This window comes from Salvelinus alpinus, chromosome 6 (genome assembly GCF_045679555.1).
Source record: "Salvelinus alpinus chromosome 6, SLU_Salpinus.1, whole genome shotgun sequence".
NCBI lineage: Eukaryota > Metazoa > Chordata > Actinopteri > Salmoniformes > Salmonidae > Salvelinus > Salvelinus alpinus.
This window is the reverse complement of record NC_092091.1, coordinates 60741134-60762402: the sequence shown is the minus strand read 5'-3', so window position 1 is coordinate 60762402 and position 21269 is coordinate 60741134. Positions and strand designations below refer to the sequence as shown.

At 47.2% G+C, this 21269-nt stretch overlaps 6 protein-coding genes and 1 long non-coding RNA gene across 8 annotated transcripts; 6 read left to right on the top strand and 1 right to left on the bottom strand.

Annotated features, from left to right (window-relative positions):
- Nucleotides 1-4068: 4068 nt before the first annotated feature.
- LOC139579068 (uncharacterized) lies at nt 4069-12105 on the bottom strand. Of its 2 annotated transcripts, XR_011675669.1 has the most exons (6): nt 12014-12105; nt 9774-9824; nt 8642-8775; nt 5334-5405; nt 4936-4991; nt 4069-4277 (listed from the first exon to the last, which is right to left on the bottom strand). It is a non-coding gene; the product is annotated as an uncharacterized lncRNA (long non-coding RNA). The 2 variants fall into 2 exon arrangements; XR_011675670.1 differs by lacking the exon at nt 8642-8775.
- On the top strand, nt 6061-18657 carry LOC139579060 (uncharacterized). The gene is made up of 3 exons (XM_071407292.1): nt 6061-7298; nt 11678-11694; nt 18218-18657. Exons 1-3 carry the CDS (start codon nt 6916-6918, stop codon nt 18619-18621), a joined length of 804 nt encoding a protein of 267 aa, XP_071263393.1. The 5' UTR covers nt 6061-6915; the 3' UTR covers nt 18622-18657.
- On the top strand, nt 7300-8406 carry LOC139579062 (histone H3-like). Its single transcript, XM_071407295.1, has one exon. The coding sequence runs from the start codon at nt 7604-7606 to the stop codon at nt 8162-8164; it is 561 nt and encodes a 186-aa protein (XP_071263396.1). The 5' UTR covers nt 7300-7603; the 3' UTR covers nt 8165-8406.
- On the top strand, nt 14373-14738 carry LOC139577880 (histone H4). The gene has a single exon (XM_071405016.1). The coding sequence runs from the start codon at nt 14402-14404 to the stop codon at nt 14711-14713; it is 312 nt and encodes a 103-aa protein (XP_071261117.1). The 5' UTR covers nt 14373-14401; the 3' UTR covers nt 14714-14738.
- On the top strand, nt 15302-15870 carry LOC139579066 (histone H2B-like). The gene has a single exon (XM_071407300.1). It carries the CDS (start codon nt 15317-15319, stop codon nt 15689-15691), a length of 375 nt encoding a protein of 124 aa, XP_071263401.1. The 5' UTR covers nt 15302-15316; the 3' UTR covers nt 15692-15870.
- On the top strand, nt 16955-17604 carry LOC139577879 (histone H1-like). The gene has a single exon (XM_071405014.1). The coding sequence runs from the start codon at nt 16955-16957 to the stop codon at nt 17534-17536; it is 582 nt and encodes a 193-aa protein (XP_071261115.1). The 3' UTR covers nt 17537-17604.
- A 428-nt stretch (nt 18658-19085) lies between the features above and the next one.
- LOC139579064 (histone H3-like) lies at nt 19086-19826 on the top strand. The gene has a single exon (XM_071407298.1). It carries the CDS (start codon nt 19090-19092, stop codon nt 19489-19491), a length of 402 nt encoding a protein of 133 aa, XP_071263399.1. The 5' UTR covers nt 19086-19089; the 3' UTR covers nt 19492-19826.
- Nucleotides 19827-21269: the final 1443 nt, after the last annotated feature.

Genomic DNA, 21269 nt, shown 5'->3' with positions numbered 1-21269 from the left:
CTGCAGTTTGGTCTCCTACCCCGGGTGTTGTGGCCCCTAGCAGTGTATGAGGTTCCAATCTCAACAGTGGAGAAGATGGAAAGAGGAGTCACAGGCTACTTAAAGAAGTGGCTCGGAGTTCCACGATGCCTTACCACCATAGGCCTCTATGGAGATGGTGTCCTCAAGCTGCCCCTCACCAGTCTAACAGACGAATTCAAGTGTGCAAAAACCAGGCTCCAGATGACACTGAATGAATCTCGAGACCCAGTGGTGAGCAACAACACGCCGACCTTGGCAACTGGGCGCAAATGGAGGCCAGGAAAATCAGTCCAGGAGGCAACAGCAGCCCTCAGACATGCTGACATTGTGGGTCATGTTCAGCAAGGGAGAGGAGGCCTTGGGCTAACTAGCCGTGCTGCTTGGAGTAAGGCCACTGCACCAGAGCGGCGGAAGATGGTAGTGCAGGAAGTACGCCATCAGGAGGAGGCTGCAAGGTGGGCCAAGGCAGTCTCTCTTGCCAAACAGGGACAGTGGACTCGATGGGACAGTGTGGAGAAGAGGAAGATCAGCTGAAAGGATCTGTGGGCCATGGAAGCGAGGCGGTTGAGCTTTTCCATCAGAGCAACATATGACGTCCTTCCAACACCAGTTAATCTTCACCAATGGTATGGTGAAGATCCGGACTGTGCCCTCTGTTCCATGCCAGCCAGCCAACCTCAGGCACATTCTCACAGGGTGTAAAACAAGCCTCACCCAAGGACGCTACACTTGGCGTCACAACCAAGTCCTTAAAAACCTTGCGTCCGCCCTGGAGGACAAGCGAGCTGCCACCAACTCCCTACCACCCCCAGCAGCATCACACCCCTTACGGATGACCTTTGTCCGCGAAGGGGCTAAACCACCGAAGAGCGGCTCTACACCATTAGAGCGAGACCAGCTGCGCTTGGCCCGCGACTGGAAAATGCTAGCTGACATTGGCCGGCAACTTGTGTTTCCTCCGGAGATCGCAACCACCACCCTAAGACCTGACATGGTGCACTGGTCCCGTTCACTCAAGAAGGTCTTTATCATTGAGCTCACAGTACCCTGGGAGGACTCAGTAGATGAGGCTTATGAGCGAAAACATCTGCGCTATGCCGATCTAGCTGCCGAAGCACGGCATCATGGCTGGAACACAGAAGTCCGACCAGTGGAGGTGGGCTGCAGAGGTTTTGTGGCAACATCTACAACCAGACTGCTTAGAGACCTGGGAATTAAGGGCCAGAGCCAGCGTTCGGCAATCAAAGCTGTATCAGAGGCGGCAGAAGGCAGCAGTCAATGGCTCTGGATGAAGAGGAAAGACCCCAGCTAGGCCCCGAAGTGAGAGGGCCAGGAGGTATGCGGTCAACAATGCTTGACTCAGGGAGGAGGACGCCCCTGCCATGCATAGTCCCATGGGATGTTGGCTATCAACAAGGCAACTCCTATGACTAATTGGGAATGGGACGCAAGCGTAGGATTGATCACCCTGTCGCTGGCCGCCTTTGGGGAGGGTGTATAGTGTGAAAGGCCGAAACACCCTAGGAACCAAAGGTACACTACTGACGATGCGCTCCCCAAATTTCACCAGGCACACTGTTCATGAACTCTTGGAAGTGCTTGCACAAAGGATAGTAACATCTCATCCTGTGTTCTTGGAATCAATTATATTTACTAAAGACAGTTAATTTGCAAGTTTAATAGTCTATTTTTCTCCAGATCAAAGTGTTGGTCTTTTAGCCAAAGCACCCCATACAGAAGCAATCAGTTGATATAATAAAGAACAAACATAAAAAATCAAGCTATAGGAATCAGACAGTAGTAGGTCAGATGGTTGTTGAAAATCAGATTCTTATCGTGATTTGAAATGCCAATGTTTACAGTAGGCAAACATCATTTTGTGGTCTTCGTTTTTGTTGTTAGTAACACTCCAGTCTCCACTGCCGTTGTTCTGAACTCGCCACGGCATACCCTGCATTTCTGCCGCACTAGCTAACAGTAGCTGTCCGTAGTCCTGAAATAAAACGCTGGCGCACTATTAGAAAAGGCGCACAGGTTAACATACACAGTTCTTCATTTTACGTGGGCCTTTTCCAATATAGTAAAGTTACAACATTATGTTTGGAACAAATTAATGCAAATCTGAGATTTAAAGGTCACTTGTTTCATTCTGTCTTTCTACTGGAGGAATGTTAGTTCAATGGATAAAGGTACTGGATCATTTCTTTCCAAATGCCACCCTATTCCCTTGAAAGTGCACTACTTTTGACCAGAGGCCTAGGCACATAGTACAATGTTGATACATTAGATATGAGCAGTGGATTGGGCTGATCAACTTTAGTACTTAGTGAATGTCTCAGTAATGAGAAAATAATCATCAAAAGTGATGAGAATGTTGCATTTTGGGACAGCATTTTGGCCGACTGATGATGAACTTCGCAATTCATATCCAAGTTTATTATAGGCCCATAGGCTAGGCGCAGCTAGGCTATATATTATAATACATAGGACTATAGGCTAGGCGCAGCTAGGCTATATATTATAATACATAGGACTATAGGCAAGGCGCAGCTAGGCTATATATTATAATACATAGGTCTATAGGCTAGGCTATATATTATAATACATAGGACTATAGGCAAGGCGCAGCTAGGCCATATTATAATACATAGGACTGTAGGCTAGGCGCAGCTAGGCCATATTATAATACATAGGACTGTAGGCTAGGCACAGCTAGGCCATATATTATAATACATAGGACTGTAGGCTAGGCGCAGCTAGGCCATATATTATAATACATAGGACTGTAGGCTAGGCGCAGCTAGGCTATATATTATAATACATAGGTCTATAGGCTAGGCGCAGCTAGGCTATATATTATAATACATAGGACTGTAGGCTAGGCGCAGCTAGGCTATATATTATAATACATAGGTCTATAGGCTAGGCGCAGCTAGGCTATATATTATAATACATAGGACTATAGGCTAGGCTATATATTATAATACATAGGACTATAGGCTAGGCGCAGCTAGGCTATATATTATAATACATAGGACTATAGGCAAGGCGCAGCTAGGCTATATATTATAATACATAGGACTATAGGCTAGGCTATATATTATAATACATAGGACTATAGGCAAGGCGCAGCTAGGCTATATATTATAATACATAGGTCTATAGGCTAGGCTATATATTATAATACATAGGACTATAGGCAAGGCGCAGCTAGGCTATATATTATAATACATAGGTCTATAGGCTAGGCACAGCTAGGCTATATATTATAATACATAGGACTATAGGCTAGGCGCAGCTAGGCTATATATTATAATACATAGGCCTACGTGTAAATCAACATATATATATACAGTATATATAATGCTATTACATATATTACTTTACCTGCATTAAATATGTTGGATATAGGCCTACCCCTGAGTGATATTGGCATGCAACATGTTTAGCGCATAGAGGCAGACCGTCTATCTGCTCGGTCTCTAGACTAGTTGTCCACGGAAAATATTTAATGAAGGTGAAAGCCAAATCATTTCACAACTGATTTTTTTGAATAGGCAGTGAGAATTCATTTTCATCATTGTTGCTTATCAGGAATATGATGTGCCGAGGACCATGGCAATAGAGGTGCGGTTATAAGGCCTTGTGGGTCATGGGTATAGGGGTTGAAAGGCCACATATAGACTGTTGAATGTCTATTATTGAACTTCTAGAAGCGTCAATATCGATGTAACAATGTTTATATGAGCATTTCTATACATACACTTGTTTTCTGCCATGAACCTTTATACACCCCTAGGAAACCTTTGGAAGAGTTCAACTCTCGTCATAGAGACCCCCCCCCCAAAAAAAAAAGATTTATGGCTTGGCACAAATAATCCTATGCATGAATTAAACATAATTATGCAATCCCATACCCCTGGTGGCCATGGGGTGCTCAGTAGCGCCACCAACAGTTGACTTTTCCCCAAACGTTGATGTTTTTTTTTATCGACAATAGATTATCGACAATAGATTAACATATGCGAACGTTATTTGACATGAAGGTTTAGTAAGGGGTCTTTATTAAATCAAAAGAATCACACATTCTTTCACGATCCACATTTACTCGTGTGTATCAAGAATGGTCCACCAGCCAAAGGACATCGAGCCAACTTGACACAACTGTGGGGGCATTTGAGTCAACATGGGCCAGCATCTCTGTAGAACGCTTTCGACACCTTGTAGAGTCCATGCCCTGACGGATTGAGGCTGTTCTGAGGGCAAAAGGGAGTGCAACTAAATATTAGGAATATTTTGTACACTCAGTGTATTTTGACTACAGAGTAAACTCTCCTCAAAGGCAAATGTTTCCAGCTTTCACAATTACTGACAGTGGTTACAAAAGGAACGACTCTGTGTAAGCATTACAATAGTGGATTTGAATGAATTCAACTAAGACTAATTCCATAATGTGGAATGGCAGATTGCTTCATATTAAAGGAAATGTGGAGGAAAAAGCTCTGCCAGGAGGTTGTTATTGCACTCCCCTACAGAAGTATTTGGACAGTGATGCTAAAATGTTGAATTTGTCTCTATACTCCAGCATTTTCAATTGCTTTGTCGAGAAGCTACCTGCAAGTAAGCATTTCATTGAATCGTGTTACCATCCTGTACATACGACTAATAAAACTTGCAACTAGACATATAAAGTGCTTTCATTTCAAAACGGTAAATCAGAAAAGTCTGAAAATACCCTGAAATAAAAGGTGACATTCAGTACTATAACCTCATATCAAACATTTGATCTCAAATTCTGGAGACTTGAGACACATTTAAAAATGTTGCATCACTGTCAAAATAAAGATGTAGTGCAGTATAATTCAGTAACACCAAGATGACCCCAATTTTGAAAGTTAAACAATTTAAACATACCTATTTCTTCATCAATGTTTAAACTGGAATGGAATCCAATCCACTGGTCCTTGTCTCTAAAATAAGATATGCAAAAAAGGAAAGGATTAGACTTAAAAGGGGCATTCAGAAGTTGATAAAGCCATTTTTGGATTTATATTAATGATTTATGGTTAAAACTATTATTTTAATAACATTGATGGTAAGTTATTACAATAATAACTCTGTCAATAAATTTAAAGTGGTTACATTTCGTCAACCCCATCACTCAGCTTTTAACCAAAACAGGGGAGGGGAGTGTGCTTTGTTATTGTTTCAACTACCAATTACAGATTTAATAAGAATACAATAAATGAATTACAAGGCCACTGAATAACAAGGAATTGTATAGATTAATATATTAAATCGCCCCTCAATACCTGATTCTTCCTCCTCAGTGACTGGCCCAAAATGTTGCACTAGTTTGGCTCTTGACATACTGGCCCTTGGAGCTGAAAAAATTGGTAATAAAAAGGTTTTTATTTCAAAAGATTTGCTGGAATTCTGACTCTCCTTTCATTAAATATGTATTTTCATCAGAGACAGACAACAGTTAGAGACAGGGAAAGGTGGGATCAGACCTGCATGTAATGTATTATGTGCTGTGGGTAGATGGTACTAGACCGGCCTTGTGCACATATGGAGCACATATGCGCGAATTGAATGTGGAGCTGGGCTGTAATGACAGGACCCTATGTTCAGTGCAGGCTTGGCACAATTGTGACAGTGTAGAAACAGTCGTATTTCGAGGCACCCAACATAAAGCCACCATGACTCGGTAGACGTGGCTGGAAAACCCCCACAAAGTCCAAAAAGTGGGTGTGACGGTGCGAAGGTGGCCCATTGTAGGATATGCATTTACCCCCCCCACCTCCCTCCCCCCCTTTTGAAACACACAATTCCCCACCAGTGAAAGCGCATAGGCTATGGAATTGGGGGAGGTAGGGCGCACAGGTCTTTGTTAGGGAAGGCAGCCTCTGAGTGGAAGGCTCTTATGCGCGCTCGCTCCACTGGGCAAATGGCTATGAGAAAGCAGGGGTGTGTCCACGGCCGCTGAATTTGCTTAGCTTCCTCTTCATAAGAAGGGAAAGCGACCTCCAAAGCAAATCCATCAGGAGTTAATGAATGTGTAGGTAGGCTGTGTTCCACCGTATCGAGTTAGTGGCTCTGGCGCGCCTTTTTTCTTTGTCTTTGCACATGTCAAAAAGAGTTGAGTAAAATGCCAGAGAAACTGTTATTGTGGGATAAGTGCATGCAATGAAAGAGTTTGAATAAATGGCCCTAGATCCTAAAGCCGCTCACATGAAAAGAGGACTCGTCCAGCGTAGGAAGAATACGAATGTGCGCATGCCAGTAGAACACGGGGAGGGGGGTTTCCACTAGTGCTCAAAGGACTAAAGTGGGGGAACAGCCTATACAAAATAAATGAAATGATGCACACTAGGCTACTTTTACGTACCACATTTTCCCACTCTGGGTGTGTGCGGCCCGGAGAGAGAGATAGGGAGAGGCATATAATAATAATCGAGTGGCAAAATGGCGTACAATTCTCACTCAAGAGTGCAGCACCAGCCATTGTTGTGAAGTGTTAGAATTCGCATGTCATATTGATCCTCCCAATAATAATTCAAACTGGAGAGGAGGCAGGCTGCTGTGATGTGTTAATCATCATCCGAACCATGTTAATACTATAGCGTATGTGTTTCCCATTTGGATGATTTCAGTGAATTGATTTGTCACAAATTCGGAGGGAAACAGAGTAGCCTAGCCCTTCTCACTCAGCTGCCTGCGGATGGGTGAGGGCGGGCTTAGGGCTGACTGTCTGTCTGTCCCTCACTCCAATTGGATAAGGCCAAACCGGCCCGGTGGCCAATCGGTGCCTCTTGTGGCGAGGTATAAGTAAGGCTCTCGAGGTGGCCAGAGGCTTATTCAGACTTTCTGTGACATACTGAAGCTACCAATATGAGCGGAAGAGGCAAAACCGGAGGCAAGGCCAGGGCGAAGGCAAAGACACGTTCATCCCGTGCAGGACTCCAGTTCCCCGTGGGCCGTGTGCACAGGCTGCTGCGCAAAGGCAACTACGCCAAGCGTGTGGGCGCTGGCGCACCAGTGTACCTGGCCGCAGTGCTCGAGTACCTGACTGCTGAGATCCTGGAGTTGGCCGGAAACGCTGCCCGTGACAACAAGAAGAGTCGTATCATCCCCCGCCACCTGCAGCTGGCCGTCCGTAACGACGAGGAGTTGAACAAACTGCTTGGCGGCGTGACCATCGCTCAGGGTGGTGTGCTGCCCAACATCCAGGCAGTGCTGCTCCCCAAGAAGACTGAGAAGGCCGTCAAAGCCAAGTAAAATCGCTACTGCGGCTGCAACTTTACTAATCAACCCCAAAGGCTCTTTTAAGAGCCAACCACCTAGTTCAGTAAAAGCGCAAAGTGTCCTTTGTATGCCACATACACGGCACCGTATCAAGTGCCCACATGAGGCGTTGAATGTTCACTAACACATAGTAGGCCTCCTTAGCCATAGCAGGCGGCTATAAGATTGCACTCGAGTTCGGCCGGTTACTATTAATGCGCGCAAAGTGTAGGCCCTGACAAAAGAGCCAAGCGCGCCTCGGCGAGCGAGGGTAGGGTTTGCATTATCCCGTCCAATGGGCGGCAGAGGAGCCCTCCGCAACGGGCCAATCAGGGTGGTGCGGAGATTGTGCCCAATCAGCAGACGCCGCTGCCGACTTTATAAATTTCACATAGGCATTTGGAGGCTATACTCCAACTGTGAAAGAAGGAAGCTAGCTAGCGCCATGGCCAGAACCAAGCAAACCGCTCGCAAATCCACCGGTGGCAAAGCACCCAGGAAGCAGCTCGCCACCAAGGCTGCGCGCAAGAGCGCCCCGGCCACCGGCGGCGTGAAGAAGCCTCACCTTTATAGGCCCGGCACCGTGGCTCTGCGAGAGATCCGTCGTTGTCAGAAGTCCACTGAGCTGCTGATCCGCAAACTGCCCATCCAGCGCCTGGTGAGAGAAATTGCCCAGGACTTCAAGACCGACCTGCGCTTCCAGAGTTCCGCCGTGATGGCCCTGCAGGAGGCTAGCGAGGCTTACCTGGTCGGCCTGTTCGAGGACACCAACCTGTGCGCCATCCACGCCAAGAGAGTGACCATCATGCCCAAGGACATCCAGCTGGCCCATCGTATTCGCGGAGAGCGCGCTTAAACGATGACCTGATCTCCAAAATCCCCCAAAGGCTCTAAGAGCCACCTCCATATTTCCGTCAAAAAGGCACAATTGTTCCATTTCCCACCATGTATGTTGTCGACGAACACGTCGCGTTCCCTGCTCTCGAGTCACTATAGACCGTGGTTCGATTCCAGGCTGTATCCCAACCGGCCGTGATTGTAAATAAGAGTTGGTTCTTAACTGATGTGACTAGTTAAATAAAGGTGACATGAACGAAATGCTACGTATTGCAGCTTCAATCTGAACTGCTAAAGAGAGAGTGATGTGACCACATGTATGCCTAGAGTAGAACAAAGGTTTTACAAAGAAGGGGAAAATACATTAGCAGTAATGAGTGATAGTAATGACATAGGGCAAAGAGTCGCAATAATTGTCACTGTAGCATGCCACCAGACTTTGAAAGTCCCATATTGCAGTGCTGCTGAGAGACTCATGCAGAGGGGAAAACTTTACCGTGGAGCACGGAAGCCATCTAGTGGTTAAACACGGCTACTGCCAACGTGTGAGCACATCATAGTGGTATTTGATCTTCAGGCCAGCGTTTCCCGTCCTCGGGTCCCCGAGTGGTGCTTTTTCGAATCGAATAGCTGTTGGAATGTGACATGCAAGAGTGTGTCAATGACTTAGTGAAAATCCCCATTCCATCATTTCTGTCCCATGTGACCATTGAAAAAAAACACAAAAACATGTGCACCCCATAATTAATGCGACTGACTAAGGTATTGAGACAAAAATGATATCTCTGACTAATCCTATTACATACCTATTGTTCCTCCTTTAGACTACATCAGAGACCCCTTAAGAGAAAAGCTATCGGGACAGCAGGAATCAATAGATGTAATCATCAAGGGCTTGCAAAACAGCTGTTATGAAACAGGACACAAGCAGCTGCAATGATTAGTCCTATTATTAGTTGACCAATTACAGAATTGCAATCACCAGTGCAGGTACGTCCTGATTGCTGCATAGACTTCATAAGGAACTAAATGCCTCAGAAGTGCAGAATACAAAGAACTCAGGTCAAAAGAGCTGGGAAAACGACATAACCTGTTGAATGCAAAGGCATCAATCCAAAGGGATAATCTACTATAGTCAGACGCATGGCACAGGCAAAAAGTGGAGGCAAACCTTTGGCCAAATCAGGAAGCAGACAGGAAATCTCGGCGCATGCGTTGCTGTATTCAGCACGTTTGAATGGACAGCGCGCCTCTGCTGCATCTTCACTCATGAGACAGGTAATGGCGGAGCTCCGTGGTGCTGAAAAGGCCTATTTCCCGTTGGAGGGATTTGTGACATGCTATAGGCACAGTTCAGTACACCCCTCATCCAACAGACCCCCTCCTGTAATTGGTGACAGAATCATCCAGTTGATTCCGGCCACGTTTTTTCCCATACACTTTCCCTGGTCACTGCAACAAAACCTTTCTCGGGGTGCATTGGTGTAAGATGTAGTCCTGGAGAAAAAGTTGTCCTATAGGCTATATGATATCATGGCATGTCGACCTTTTTAAAAAAGCCTAGAGTGCACTAGGCTAGAGAGAAAAGTAGCAATCCTTTTTTAATAAAGCAGTACTATGTAACTTACCCTCATTTGACACTTGAGAAACATACATTCACATGACGTTGTGTTCCATATCTGCAGGAGACAGAGCAGCAGAAAATGTGCAAGTGAATATGATTTAAGAGCAGTCAAATGAAGTAATAGTGACGTACAGTGACTTTTTCACCAAACCTATTCTGTGATTCATCTACAAATACATGCTTCACATTGTTTTCCACAATGCAATGCTCACATGACCTAGGAGAACATGTTATATTTAATTTCTTCCAATCTACATTTGGAGGTACTCTACATGAACATGTGTTTGAAGTTTTGGAACCTCTGCCTATTTGATGATCGGTTGTAGTTAGTGTTTTTTTTGGACCACATACTTGTGCAAATTGCATCAGGTTGAGGGATAAATGCTCTGTGTGCCATTGTGAGTAGCACTTCTGATCCAGCAGGTGGTGCCAAGATCCCTCCCTATGTGGCTTGAATGACGAGCAGACGTATGTATTCCTTCTAGGCATGAATGAATTGAAGGGCCGTGTTGGGAACATGACTTCCGGTCAATGCCTCCCTATCTATATGAGTTGACCTATTCCTTTGAGCTCCTAAATGAAGCATAGGGTGTCAACATTGCATCTCGCCTGAACCCTGTTTTCTTCCCTTAATTGGAGATGATTCCGGTCTTCTTCCTCTTCTCTTCATTAGTCCTTCATTCCTGTCTTACAACGTGGGTTCCACTGAGGTGTGTGTTTGTGTTAGAAATCACTGGGCAGTTGATTAATGGAACACCAGTCACTTTCATCATGCGGAGCTCGTTTGCATGACTCATGACATATGGATATACAGTATTCTATTCTTAGGTATGTTAGTCTATGCCGGTCTGACATTGCTCGTCCATATATTGATGTATTCTCATTCCATCCCTTTTGTTAGATTTGGGTGTATTGTGTGGAGTTTTGGGACATGGTTAGATCTTACTTGTTAGACATGACTGTGCTGTTGGAGCTAGTCACACAAGCATTTCCCTACACCCGCAATAACATCTGCTAAACAGGTGTATGTGGCAAATAGATTTGGATTGGATGGGTAATTACAATAGATTGTATGTTGGTAGGAGTTTTCCTCAGTGTGTCCCCCCCTTCCATTTCCCCTTTATGTCCCCGTTGGGGAGCTGTCAGTTATGCTGCAGGCTATTTACTACCGATGTCACTGTGGTCCAAGTTAAACTCCTAGCCTATAGGGTGTGGTAACAGGCCCTGTGTTATTTGTTGTTGTACTCTACATGTGAAGTATCTGCAGTGTAGCCTATAGAGGAACACAGCTGTTGATAATAGGGGAATGCAAGCAGTTGAAGGGACCAAGTGACAGTCTAACCTGCTGTTGAACACAAGGGCCCGAGCACGTCCTCAGACAGAGTATCGTTCACTCCCAGTCCTATGATGTTGCTCTGTGAAGGAGGTTAGCTTTTCAGCATCCAATTCCTGGCAGCCTTCTACCTGGTTGATTTGTGAATGTGAGTGAATGGAGAATGTTTGCCTTCGGTATCCAATGTGTTTGAGAATGTTGAGGACCGGTGTTCCGAGGGCCTGACTGTGACATCATAAAGCGGAAGGTAGTTAGTGTGCTGTTTGAGGGATTCCAATTCAGTACGGCGCGGTCTTCCAGACAGTGCAGTTGTGCTTCAAGTGTGCTCTCTGTGTGATGACTTGTAAGTCGGTTGTGCGTACATGGAGTACAACTACGAGAGGAAGTGACATTTAGGGTAAGCCTAACCCTTTTTCTGACCTTAACCTATTTCTCCTAACCTGCTATGACAAAGTGACTTTGTGACACTAGCTGTATCCCACCTAGTTGAAAGCTTGACAGTCCTTCTCCTAAAAGGCAACCTCTGTTCCTTGATGTACTAAACCGAGGCCTGAGACAATTATGGCAACAATAAGAGGTAAGATGAAAGCTAGTCACATTTGAGATGTGAATAAACTGCACCGATTGATCAATTGCCAGTATGTGTCCCTTTTGAAATGACCTGTTGAGATGAGCCCTCCTTCTGTGGCGGTCATTTGATGCAACATCTGAGGCCATCTGGCGGCCATAGTGCTATCTGGCCTATAAATGATCCACTCATTCCATAATAAGACGCTTTGTTATTGGTTTGTGAACACAAGTACAATACAATATTTGCACATCCCTATCACCTCTGTATGAATAGGAAAAGTATCCCTTCATTGGGTGTATGTGTGTGTGTGTGTCTGAGGAATGTTTTACTGCTGTTTCACCTTAGAGGTATCACCACCCTTCACATCGGCACCTCGGGTCCTCTTGGCTCCCTGACTGTCAGGCCGGATCCTGTGTAGGGAAGAAAAAAGAAGATTGATGTTATATTACATGGCCTTCAATAGCAAAATGACTGATGAAGTGACATTATGGACCCTTTTGGCTTTATGGCATTCCATGTGTATTTGTTTCCCCCTGGCCTATATCTTCCCCGTTTGGATTTGACGGTGTCTCAATTATGGCATGAAGGTTTGGTGTGTTAGTATTTGTTATTATGTGTGTGGAAGAGTCACCTTCGTTTGTCCTTTCTAACTGGGACCTCTATTCGACTTCTTTAGGCCTGTCTCTATTGGGGGGTGGGGAGTGCAGTGGGTTGAATCCTACTAAATCAGTGTTTCCCAACTCCAGGGGTAGAGTAGCCTACCACCAACAGTAGGCATTTTTGTTGTAGCCCTGGAGAGGCACAGCTGATTCAACTACTGTTGAACACAGAGTACTAGTCGATTCCCCAGTTGTCACTGTTTGGCCTTGTGTTCAACATAGCATATTTACAGTGGGGAGAACAAGTATTTGATACACTGCCGATTTTGCAGATTTTCCTACTTACAAAGCATGTAGAGGTCTGTCATTTTTATCATAGGTACACTTCAACTGTGAGAGACGGAATCTAAAACAAAAGTCCAGAAAATCACATTGTATGATTTTTAAGTAATTAATTTGCATTTTATTGCATGACATAAGTATTTGATCACCTACCAACCAGTAAGAATTCCGGCTCTCACAGACCTGTTAGTTTTTCTTTAAGAAGCCCTCCTGTTCTCCACTCATTACCTGTATTAACTGCACCTGTTTGAACTCGTTACCTGTATAAAAGACACCTGTCCACACACTCAATCAAACAGACTCCAACCTCTCCACAATGGCCAAGACCAGAGAGCTGTGTAAGGACATCAGGGATAAATCGTAGACCTGTACAAGGCTGGGATGGGCTACAGGACAATAGCTAAGCAGCTTGGTGAGAAGGCAACAACTGTTGGCACAATTATTAGAAAATGGAAGAAGTTCAAGATGACGGTCAATCACCCTCGGTCTGGGGCTCCATGCAAGATCTCACCTCGTGGGGCATCAATGATCATGAGGAATGTGAGGGATCAGCCCAGAACTACACGGCAGGACCTGGTCAATGACCTGAAGAGAGCTGGGACCACAGTCTCAAAGAAAACCATTAGTAACACACTACGCCGTCATGGATTAAAATCCTGCAGCGCAAGCAAGGTCCCCCTGCTCAAGCCAGCGCATGTCCAGGCCCGTCTGAAGTTTGCCAATGACCATCTGGATGATCCAGAGGAGGAATGGGAGAAGGTCATGTGGTCTGATGAGACAAAAATAGAGCTTTTTGCTCTAAACTCCACTCGCCGTGTTTGGAGGAATAGAAGGATGAGTACAACCCCAAGAACACCATCCCAACCGTGAAGCATGGAGGTGGAAACATCATTCTTTGGGGATGCTTTTCTGCAAAGGGGACAGGACGACTGCACCGTATTGAGGGGAGGATGGATGGGGCCATGTATCGCGAGATCTTGACCAACAACCTCCTTCCCTCAGTAAGAGCATTGAAGATGGGTCGTGGCTGGGTCTTCCAGCATGACAACGACCCGAAACACACAGGCAGGGCAACTAAGGAGTGGCTCCGTAAGAAGCATCTCAAGGTCCTGGAGTGGCCTAGCCAGTCTCCAGACCTGAACCCAATAGAAAATCTTTGGAGGGAGCCGAAAGTCCGTATTGCCCAGCGACAGCCCCGAAACCTGAAGGATCTGGAGAAGGTCTGTATGGAGGAGTGGGCCAAAATCCCTGCTGCAGTGTGTGCAAACCTGGTCAAGAACTACAGGAAACGTATGATCTCTGTAATTGCAAACTAAGGTTTCTGTACCAAATATTCAGTTCTGCTTTTCTGATGTATCAAATACTTATGTCATGCAATAAAATGCAAATTAATTACTTAAAAATCATACAATGTGATTTTCTGGATTTTTGTTTTAGATTCCGTCTCTCACAGTTGAAGTGTACCTATGATAAAAATTACAGACCTCTACATGCTTTGTAAGTAGGAAAACCTGCAAAATTGTCAGTGTATCAAATACTTGTTCTCCCCACTGTATATATATATATATAGAGTATTTGAGTTGCTTTCATTTCTTCTTGGCAGAACCCCTCTCGCTCCTCCCTCATTCCCTAGAACGAGCGCCATTCCCTTTGCAACAGAGGCCAGGCAAAAGCGCGCGCTTTCTGTGCCACTGGCTTCAATCAGGTCCACCAACTGCAGATAATAAGAGCACCACGCACCGTGGGGTACGTCATTTATTCACTTGAACTCCACTAGCGAACACACGATGTCTGGAAGAGGCAAAGGCGGCAAGGGACTCGGAAAAGGAGGCGCCAAGCGTCACCGCAAGGTTCTCCGCGATAACATCCAGGGAATCACCAAGCCCGCTATCCGCCGTCTGGCTCGCCGTGGCGGCGTGAAGCGTATCTCCGGGCTGATCTACGAGGAGACCCGCGGTGTCCTGAAGGTGTTCCTGGAGAACGTGATCCGTGACGCCGTCACCTACACCGAGCATGCCAAGAGGAAGACCGTTACCGCCATGGACGTGGTCTACGCTCTGAAACGCCAGGGACGCACCCTGTACGGATTCGGCGGTTAAACGCACTCTTTTCGGAACGTCTACATCCAGATTTGAACCCAAAGGCTCTTTTAAGAGCCACCCACATCCGCTTCAAAAGGGCCAATTCCATTGTCGTAGGAAGATTGTAGAGTTAGGAAACCATGAGCCACTCTTGAGTGGACAGGGAGTGTTGATGACAGGACTCTATGTTCAGTGCAGGCTTGGCGCAATTTAGAGAGTGTAGAAACAGTCGTATTTCGAGGCACCCCACATAAAGCCACCATGATTCGGTGGACGTGGCTGGGAAACCCACTAAGTCCAAAAAGGGAGTGTGACGGTGGGCCATTGTAGGACAGGCATTACCCCCCCTTTTAAAAAAAAACACAATTCCCCACCAGTGACAGAGCATAGGCTCTGGAATAAGGGGAGGTAGGGCGCACAGGTCTTTGTTAGGGAAGGCAGCCTCTGAGTGGAAGGCTCTTATGCGCGCTCGGCTCCACTGGGCAAATGAAAGCAGGGGCGCCAATGAGAAAGCAGGGGTGTGTCCACGGCCGCTGAATTTGCTTAGCTTCCTCTTCATAAGAAGGGAAAGCGACCTCCACCCCCTCATTTGTTTGTGAGAAGCAACGACACATCAGCATCATGCCCGAGCCAGCAAAGTCCGCGCCCAAGAAGGGCTCCAAAAAAGCCCTCACCAAGACCGCAGGGAAAGGCGGCAAGAAGCGCCGAAAGTCGAGGAAGGAGAGCTACACCATTTACGTGTACAAAGTCCTGAAGCAGGTCCACCCCGATACCGGCATCTCCTCCAAGGCCGTGGGAATCATGAACTCGTTAGTGAACGACATCTTCGAGCGTATCGCCGGAGAGTCCTCTCGCCTGGCCCACTACAACAAGCGTTCCACCATCACCTCCAGGGAGATCCAGACCGCCGTGCGCCTGCTACTCCCCGGCGAGCTGGCCAAGCACGCAGTGTCCGAGGGCACCAAGGCCGTGACCAAGTACACCAGCTCCAAGTAAACAGTCCATTTGGAGTGCTGTACTAACCCAAAGGCTCTTTTAAGAGCCACCCACCCCATCAGTGAAAAAAGCAAATCCATCAGGAGCTAATGAATGTCTAGGTAGGCTGTGTTCCACTGTATCAAGGTAGAGTGGCTTTGGACATGCCTAACAGGGTTGAGTTAAATTCCAGGGGAAAGTTGTTATTGTGGAATAAGTCTATGGAATAAAAGAGTTTGAATAAATGGGCCTAGAATGAAAAGAATATGATTGTGCGCATGCCAGTAGAACACAGGGAGTGGGGGGACAGCCTATACAACAAGCGCCTACAAATAGATATCTATACAGCCCTTGATCCACTCGCATGCATGCACGCACCGAGACACACTCTCTAGGCCTATATCAGGGCCACCAAGCACATGGGGCGCCAGCCTCCATAGCGCCGGCCGAACAGCCAGGCAGACACCAAGACCCACAGACACCAAGACCGGCACGAGTCACGCTGCGGAGTCAAGCGATACATTGATTAGTAGACAGAGAGACTACCTAGCCGCAAAAAAGACACAGGAAACACACACACACACACTGTGTCCAAATAGGAGGCTCCTAATACAACATCGCACACAGGGCAATTACAATTAATTGCATGTCGTCGGACAGTGTATATCGTGTGCGTCCTGGACACATGACGAATACAAGTTGAAAGTTGGAGTACAACACTAGTCTCAACCAGGCCTCACAAGTGCATGTGTTTTAAGGTCCCCAAAAGAGCTCTCCTTTAAAACACCCAGGACCAAATCAGGGGACGCCAAACCATCTGATTCCCTTGCCAGACATCTCGGCTCACTACACAATCAATGGTGCTCACAATCGGATGCACTTTTAGGCCATTTAGGAGACAAATAGCACAGGAAAGCAGTGCGCGCAGCTCCACCCAACAGTCGAACGGTGAGGTTTTGAGCGAGTCGCAACAAAATGCACGGGGCTTCTGCAGCCCACATGACTTTATTCTGAACTGAGACAAGTCTGCTCGCTGGGCCGTTCGCTTTTGGGCTAAAAACACGGCTCCGTCGGTGACTTTTGGACCGATATTGGCGACCAGAAAATACAAGTGAAAGAGCATTTTGCCCGAGTCTACATGGTTCTCATGTCGCGTTTAAGGCCAGCCCCCTGCACGGTGTGGAGCTTCAATAGCGCAGAGCAGCGTCTACAGCAAACTACTCCTTCTCACAGACTACCGTAGTGTTCAGTAAGTGTGTGTGTTTACCAGACCAAGCGAGAGACATGGCAGACGTCGCACCTGCCGCCGCCGCACCGGCCGCCGCCGCACCGGCCAAGGCACCCAAGAAGAAGGCAGCGGCCAAGCCCAAGAAAGCGGGACCCAGCGTGGGCGAGCTCATCGTCAAGGCGGTGTCCGCCTCCAAGGAGAGGAGCGACGTGTTCCTGGCCGCGCTCAAGAAGAGTCTGGCGGCAGGCGGCTACGAAGTGGAAAAGAGCAACTCCCGTGTCAAGATCGCCGTCAAGAGCCTCGTCACCAAGGGCACCCTGGTCCAGACCAAGGGCACCGGTGCCTCCGGCTCCTTCAAGCTCAACAAGAAAGACGTCGAGGCAAAGAAGCCCGCCAAGAAAGCCGCAGCCCCCAAAGCAAAGAAGGTGGTCGCCAAGAAGCCCGTCGCGGCGAAGAAGCCCAAGAAGGTAGCAGCCAAGAAGGCCGTCGCAGCAAAGAGGTCCCCCAAGAAGGGCAAGAAGCCCGCTACACCCAAAAAGGTCGCCAAGAGCCCCAAGAAGGCTACCAAGGCAGCGAAGCCCAAAGCCGCCAAGCCCAAGGCAGCCAAGGCCAAGAAGGCAGCCCCCAAGAAGAAGTAAACCTATTCCAAACGGTGTTCGACTCGACACATGTTGTTACCACAAAAGGCTCTTTTAAGAGCCACCCACCTCTTTCCATAAAAGTGCATGTCATTCCATGTTCTACATGTCGTGTAAAAGAAATGAAATGACGCACACTAGGCTACTTTTACGCACCACATTTTCCCACTCTGGGTGTGTGCGGCCCGGAGAGAGAGAGGCATATAATAATAATAATAATAATAATAATAATAATAATAATAATAATAATAATAATCGAGTGGCAAAATGGCGTACAATTCTCACTCAAGAGTGCAGCACCAGCCATTGTTGTGAAGTGTTAGAATTCGCATGTCATATTGATCCTCCTAATAATAATTCAAACTGGAGAGGAGGCAGGCTGCTGTGATGTGTTAATCATCATCCGAACCATGTTAATACTATAGCTTATGTGTTTCCCATTTGGATGATTTCAGTGAATTGATTTGTCACAAATTCGGAGGGAAACAGAGTAGCCTAGCACTTCTCACTCAGCTGCCTGCGGGTGGGTGAGGGCTGGCTTAGGGCTGACTGTCTGTCCCTCACTCCAATTGGATAAGGCCAAACCGGCCCGGTGGCCAATCGGTGCCTCTTGTGGCGAGGTATAAGTAAGGCTCTCGAGGTGGCCAGCGGCTTATTCAGACTTTCTGTGACATACTGAAGCTACCAATATGAGCGGAAGAGGCAAAACCGGAGGCAAGGCCAGGGCGAAGGCAAAAACAAAGACACGTTCATCCCATGCCGGACTCCAGTTCCCCGTGGGCCGTGTGCACAGGCTGCTGCGTAAAGGCAACTACGCCAAGCGTGTGGGCGCTGGCGCACCAGTGTACCTGGCCGCAGTGCTCGAGTACCTGACTGCTGAGATCCTGGAATTGGCCGGAAACGCTGCTCGTGACAACAAGACTCGTATCATCCCCCGTCACCTGCAGCTGGCCGTCCGTAACGACGAGGAGCTGAACAAACTGCTTGGTGGCGGTGGTGTGCTGCTCGCTCAGGGTGGTGTGCTGCCCAACATCCAGGCAGTGCTGCTCCCCAAGAAGACTGAGAAGGCCGTCAAAGCCAAGTAAAATCGCTACTGCAACTTAACTACTCAACCCCCAAAGGCTCTTTAAAGAGCCAACCACCTAGCTCAGCAAAAGTGCAAAGTGTCCTTTGGATGCCACATACACTGCACCGTATCAAGTTCCCACATGAGGCGTTGAATGAACAATAACACCTACTAGGCCTCGTTAGCTATAGCAGGAGGCTATAAGATTGCACTCTGGAGTTCGGCCGGTGACTATTAATGCGCGTAAAGTGTCGGCCCTAACAAAAGAGCCAAGCGCGCCTCGGCGAGCGAGGGTGGGGTTTGCATTTGGGGCGGCACGGAGGAGCCGAGCCTCCCGTCCAATGGGCGGCGGAGGAGGCCTCCGCAACGGGCCAATCAGGGTGGTGCGGAGATGGTGTCCAATCAGCAGACGCCGCTGCCGACTTTATAAATTTCACATAGGCATTTGGAGGCTGTACTCCAACTGTGAAAGAAGGAAGCTAGCGCCATGGCCAGAACCAAGCAAACCGCTCGCAAATCCACCGGTGGCAAAGCACCCAGGAAGCAGCTCGCCACCAAGGCTGCGCGCAAGAGCGCCCCGGCCACCGGCGGCATGAAGAAGCCTCACCGTTATAGGGCCGGCACCGTGGCTCTGCGAGAGATCCATCTTTACCAGAAGTCCACTGAGCTGCTGATCCGCAAACTGCCCATCCAGCGCCTGGTGAGAGAAATTGCCCAGGACTTCAAGACCGACCTGCGCTTCCAGAGTTCCGCCGTGATGGCCCTGCAGGAGGCTAACGAGGCTTACCTGGTCGAGGACACCAACCTGTGCGCCATCCACGCCAAGAGAGTGACCATCATGCCCAAGGACATCCAGCTGGCCCGTCGTATTCGCGGAGAGCGCGCTTAAACGATGACCTGATCTCCAAAATCCCCCAAAGGCTCTAAGAGCCACCTCCATGTTTCCGTCAAAAAGGCACAATTGTTCCATTTCCCACCATGTATGTTGTCGACGAACACGTCGCGTTCCCTGCTCTCAAGTCACTATAGACCGTGGTTCGATTCCAGGCTGTATCCCAACCGGCCGTGATTGTAAATAAGAGTTGGTTCTTAACTGATGTGACTAGTTAAATAAAGGTGACATGAAAGAAAAGCGACGTATTGCAGCTTCAATCTGATCTGCTAAAGAGAGAGTGATGTGACCACATGTATGCCTAGAGTAGAACAGTCAAAGGTTTTACAAAGAAGGGGGAAATACATTAGCAGTAATGAGTGATAGTAATGACATAGGGCAAAGAGTCGCAATAATTGTCACTGTAGCATGCCACCAGACTTTGAAAGTCCCATATTGCAGTGTTGCTGAGAGACTCATGCAGAGGGGAAAACTTTACCGTGGAGCACGGAGGCCATCTAGTGGTTAAACGCGGCTACTGCCAACGTGTGAGCACATCATAGTGGTATTTGATCTTCAGGCCAGCGTTTCCCAAACTCGGTCCTCGGGTCCCCAAGTGGTGCACGTGGTGCTTTTTCGAATCCAATAGCTGTTGGAATGTAACATACTAGAGTGTGTCAATGACTTAGTGAAAATCCCCATTCCATCATTTCTGTCCCATGTGACCGTTGAAAAAAAACACAAAAACATGTGCACCCCATAATTAATGCGACTGACTAAGGTATTGAGACAAATATGATATCTCTGACTATTCCTATTACATACCCATTGTTCCTCCTTTAGACTACATCAGAGATCCCTTAAGAGAAAGGCTTTCGGGACAGCAGGAATCAATAGATGTAATCATCAAGGGCTTGCAAAACAGCTGTTATGAAACAGGACACAAGAAGCTGCAATGATTAGTCCTATTATTAGTTGACCAATTACAGAATTGCAATCACCAGTGCAGGTACGTCCTGATTGCTGCATAGACTTCATAAGGAACTAAATGCCTCAGAAGTGCAGAATACAAAGAACGCAGGTCAAAAGAGCTGGGAAAACGACATAACCTGTTGAATGCAAAGGCATCAATCCAAAAGGATAATCTACTATAGTCAGACGCATGGCACAGGCAAAAAGTGGAGGCAAACCTTTGGCCAAATCAGGAAGCAGACAGGAAATCTCGGCGCATGCGTTGCTGTATTCAGCACGTTTGAATGGACAGCGCGCCTCTGCTGCATCTTCACTTATGAGACAGGTAATAGCGGAGCTCCGTGGCGCTGAAAAGGCCATTTGCCAAGGCCTATTTCCCGTTGGAGGGATTTGTGACATGCTATAGGCACAGTTCAGTACACCCCTCATCCAACAGACCCCCTCCTGTAATTGGTGACAGAATCATCCAGTTGATTCCGGCCACGTTTTTTCCCTGGTCACTGCAACAAAACCTTCCTCGGGGTGCATTGGTGTAAGATGTAGTCCTGGAGAAAAAGTTGTCCTATAGGCTATATGATATCATGGCATGTCGACCTTTTTAAAAAGCCTAGAGTGCACTAGGCTAGAGAGAAAAGTAGCAATCCTTTTTTAATAAAGCAGTACTATGTAACTTTCCCTCATTTGACACTTGAGAAACATACATTCACATGACGTTGTGTTCCATATCTGCAGGAGACAGAGCAGCAGAAAATGTGCAAGTGAATATGATAGTGAAATGAAGTAATAGTGACGTACAGTGACTTTTTCACCAAACCTATTCTGTG

What these genes read in the sequence shown, in the direction of transcription:
- LOC139579060 (XM_071407292.1), top strand. Translation starts at nt 6,916, where the DNA reads ATGAGCGGAAGAGGCAAAACCGGAGGCAAGGCCAGGGCGAAGGCAAAG.
- LOC139579062 (XM_071407295.1), top strand. Translation starts at nt 7,604, where the DNA reads ATGGGCGGCAGAGGAGCCCTCCGCAACGGGCCAATCAGGGTGGTGCGG.
- LOC139577880 (XM_071405016.1), top strand. Translation starts at nt 14,402, where the DNA reads ATGTCTGGAAGAGGCAAAGGCGGCAAGGGACTCGGAAAAGGAGGCGCC.
- LOC139579066 (XM_071407300.1), top strand. Translation starts at nt 15,317, where the DNA reads ATGCCCGAGCCAGCAAAGTCCGCGCCCAAGAAGGGCTCCAAAAAAGCC.
- LOC139577879 (XM_071405014.1), top strand. Translation starts at nt 16,955, where the DNA reads ATGGCAGACGTCGCACCTGCCGCCGCCGCACCGGCCGCCGCCGCACCG.
- LOC139579064 (XM_071407298.1), top strand. Translation starts at nt 19,090, where the DNA reads ATGGCCAGAACCAAGCAAACCGCTCGCAAATCCACCGGTGGCAAAGCA.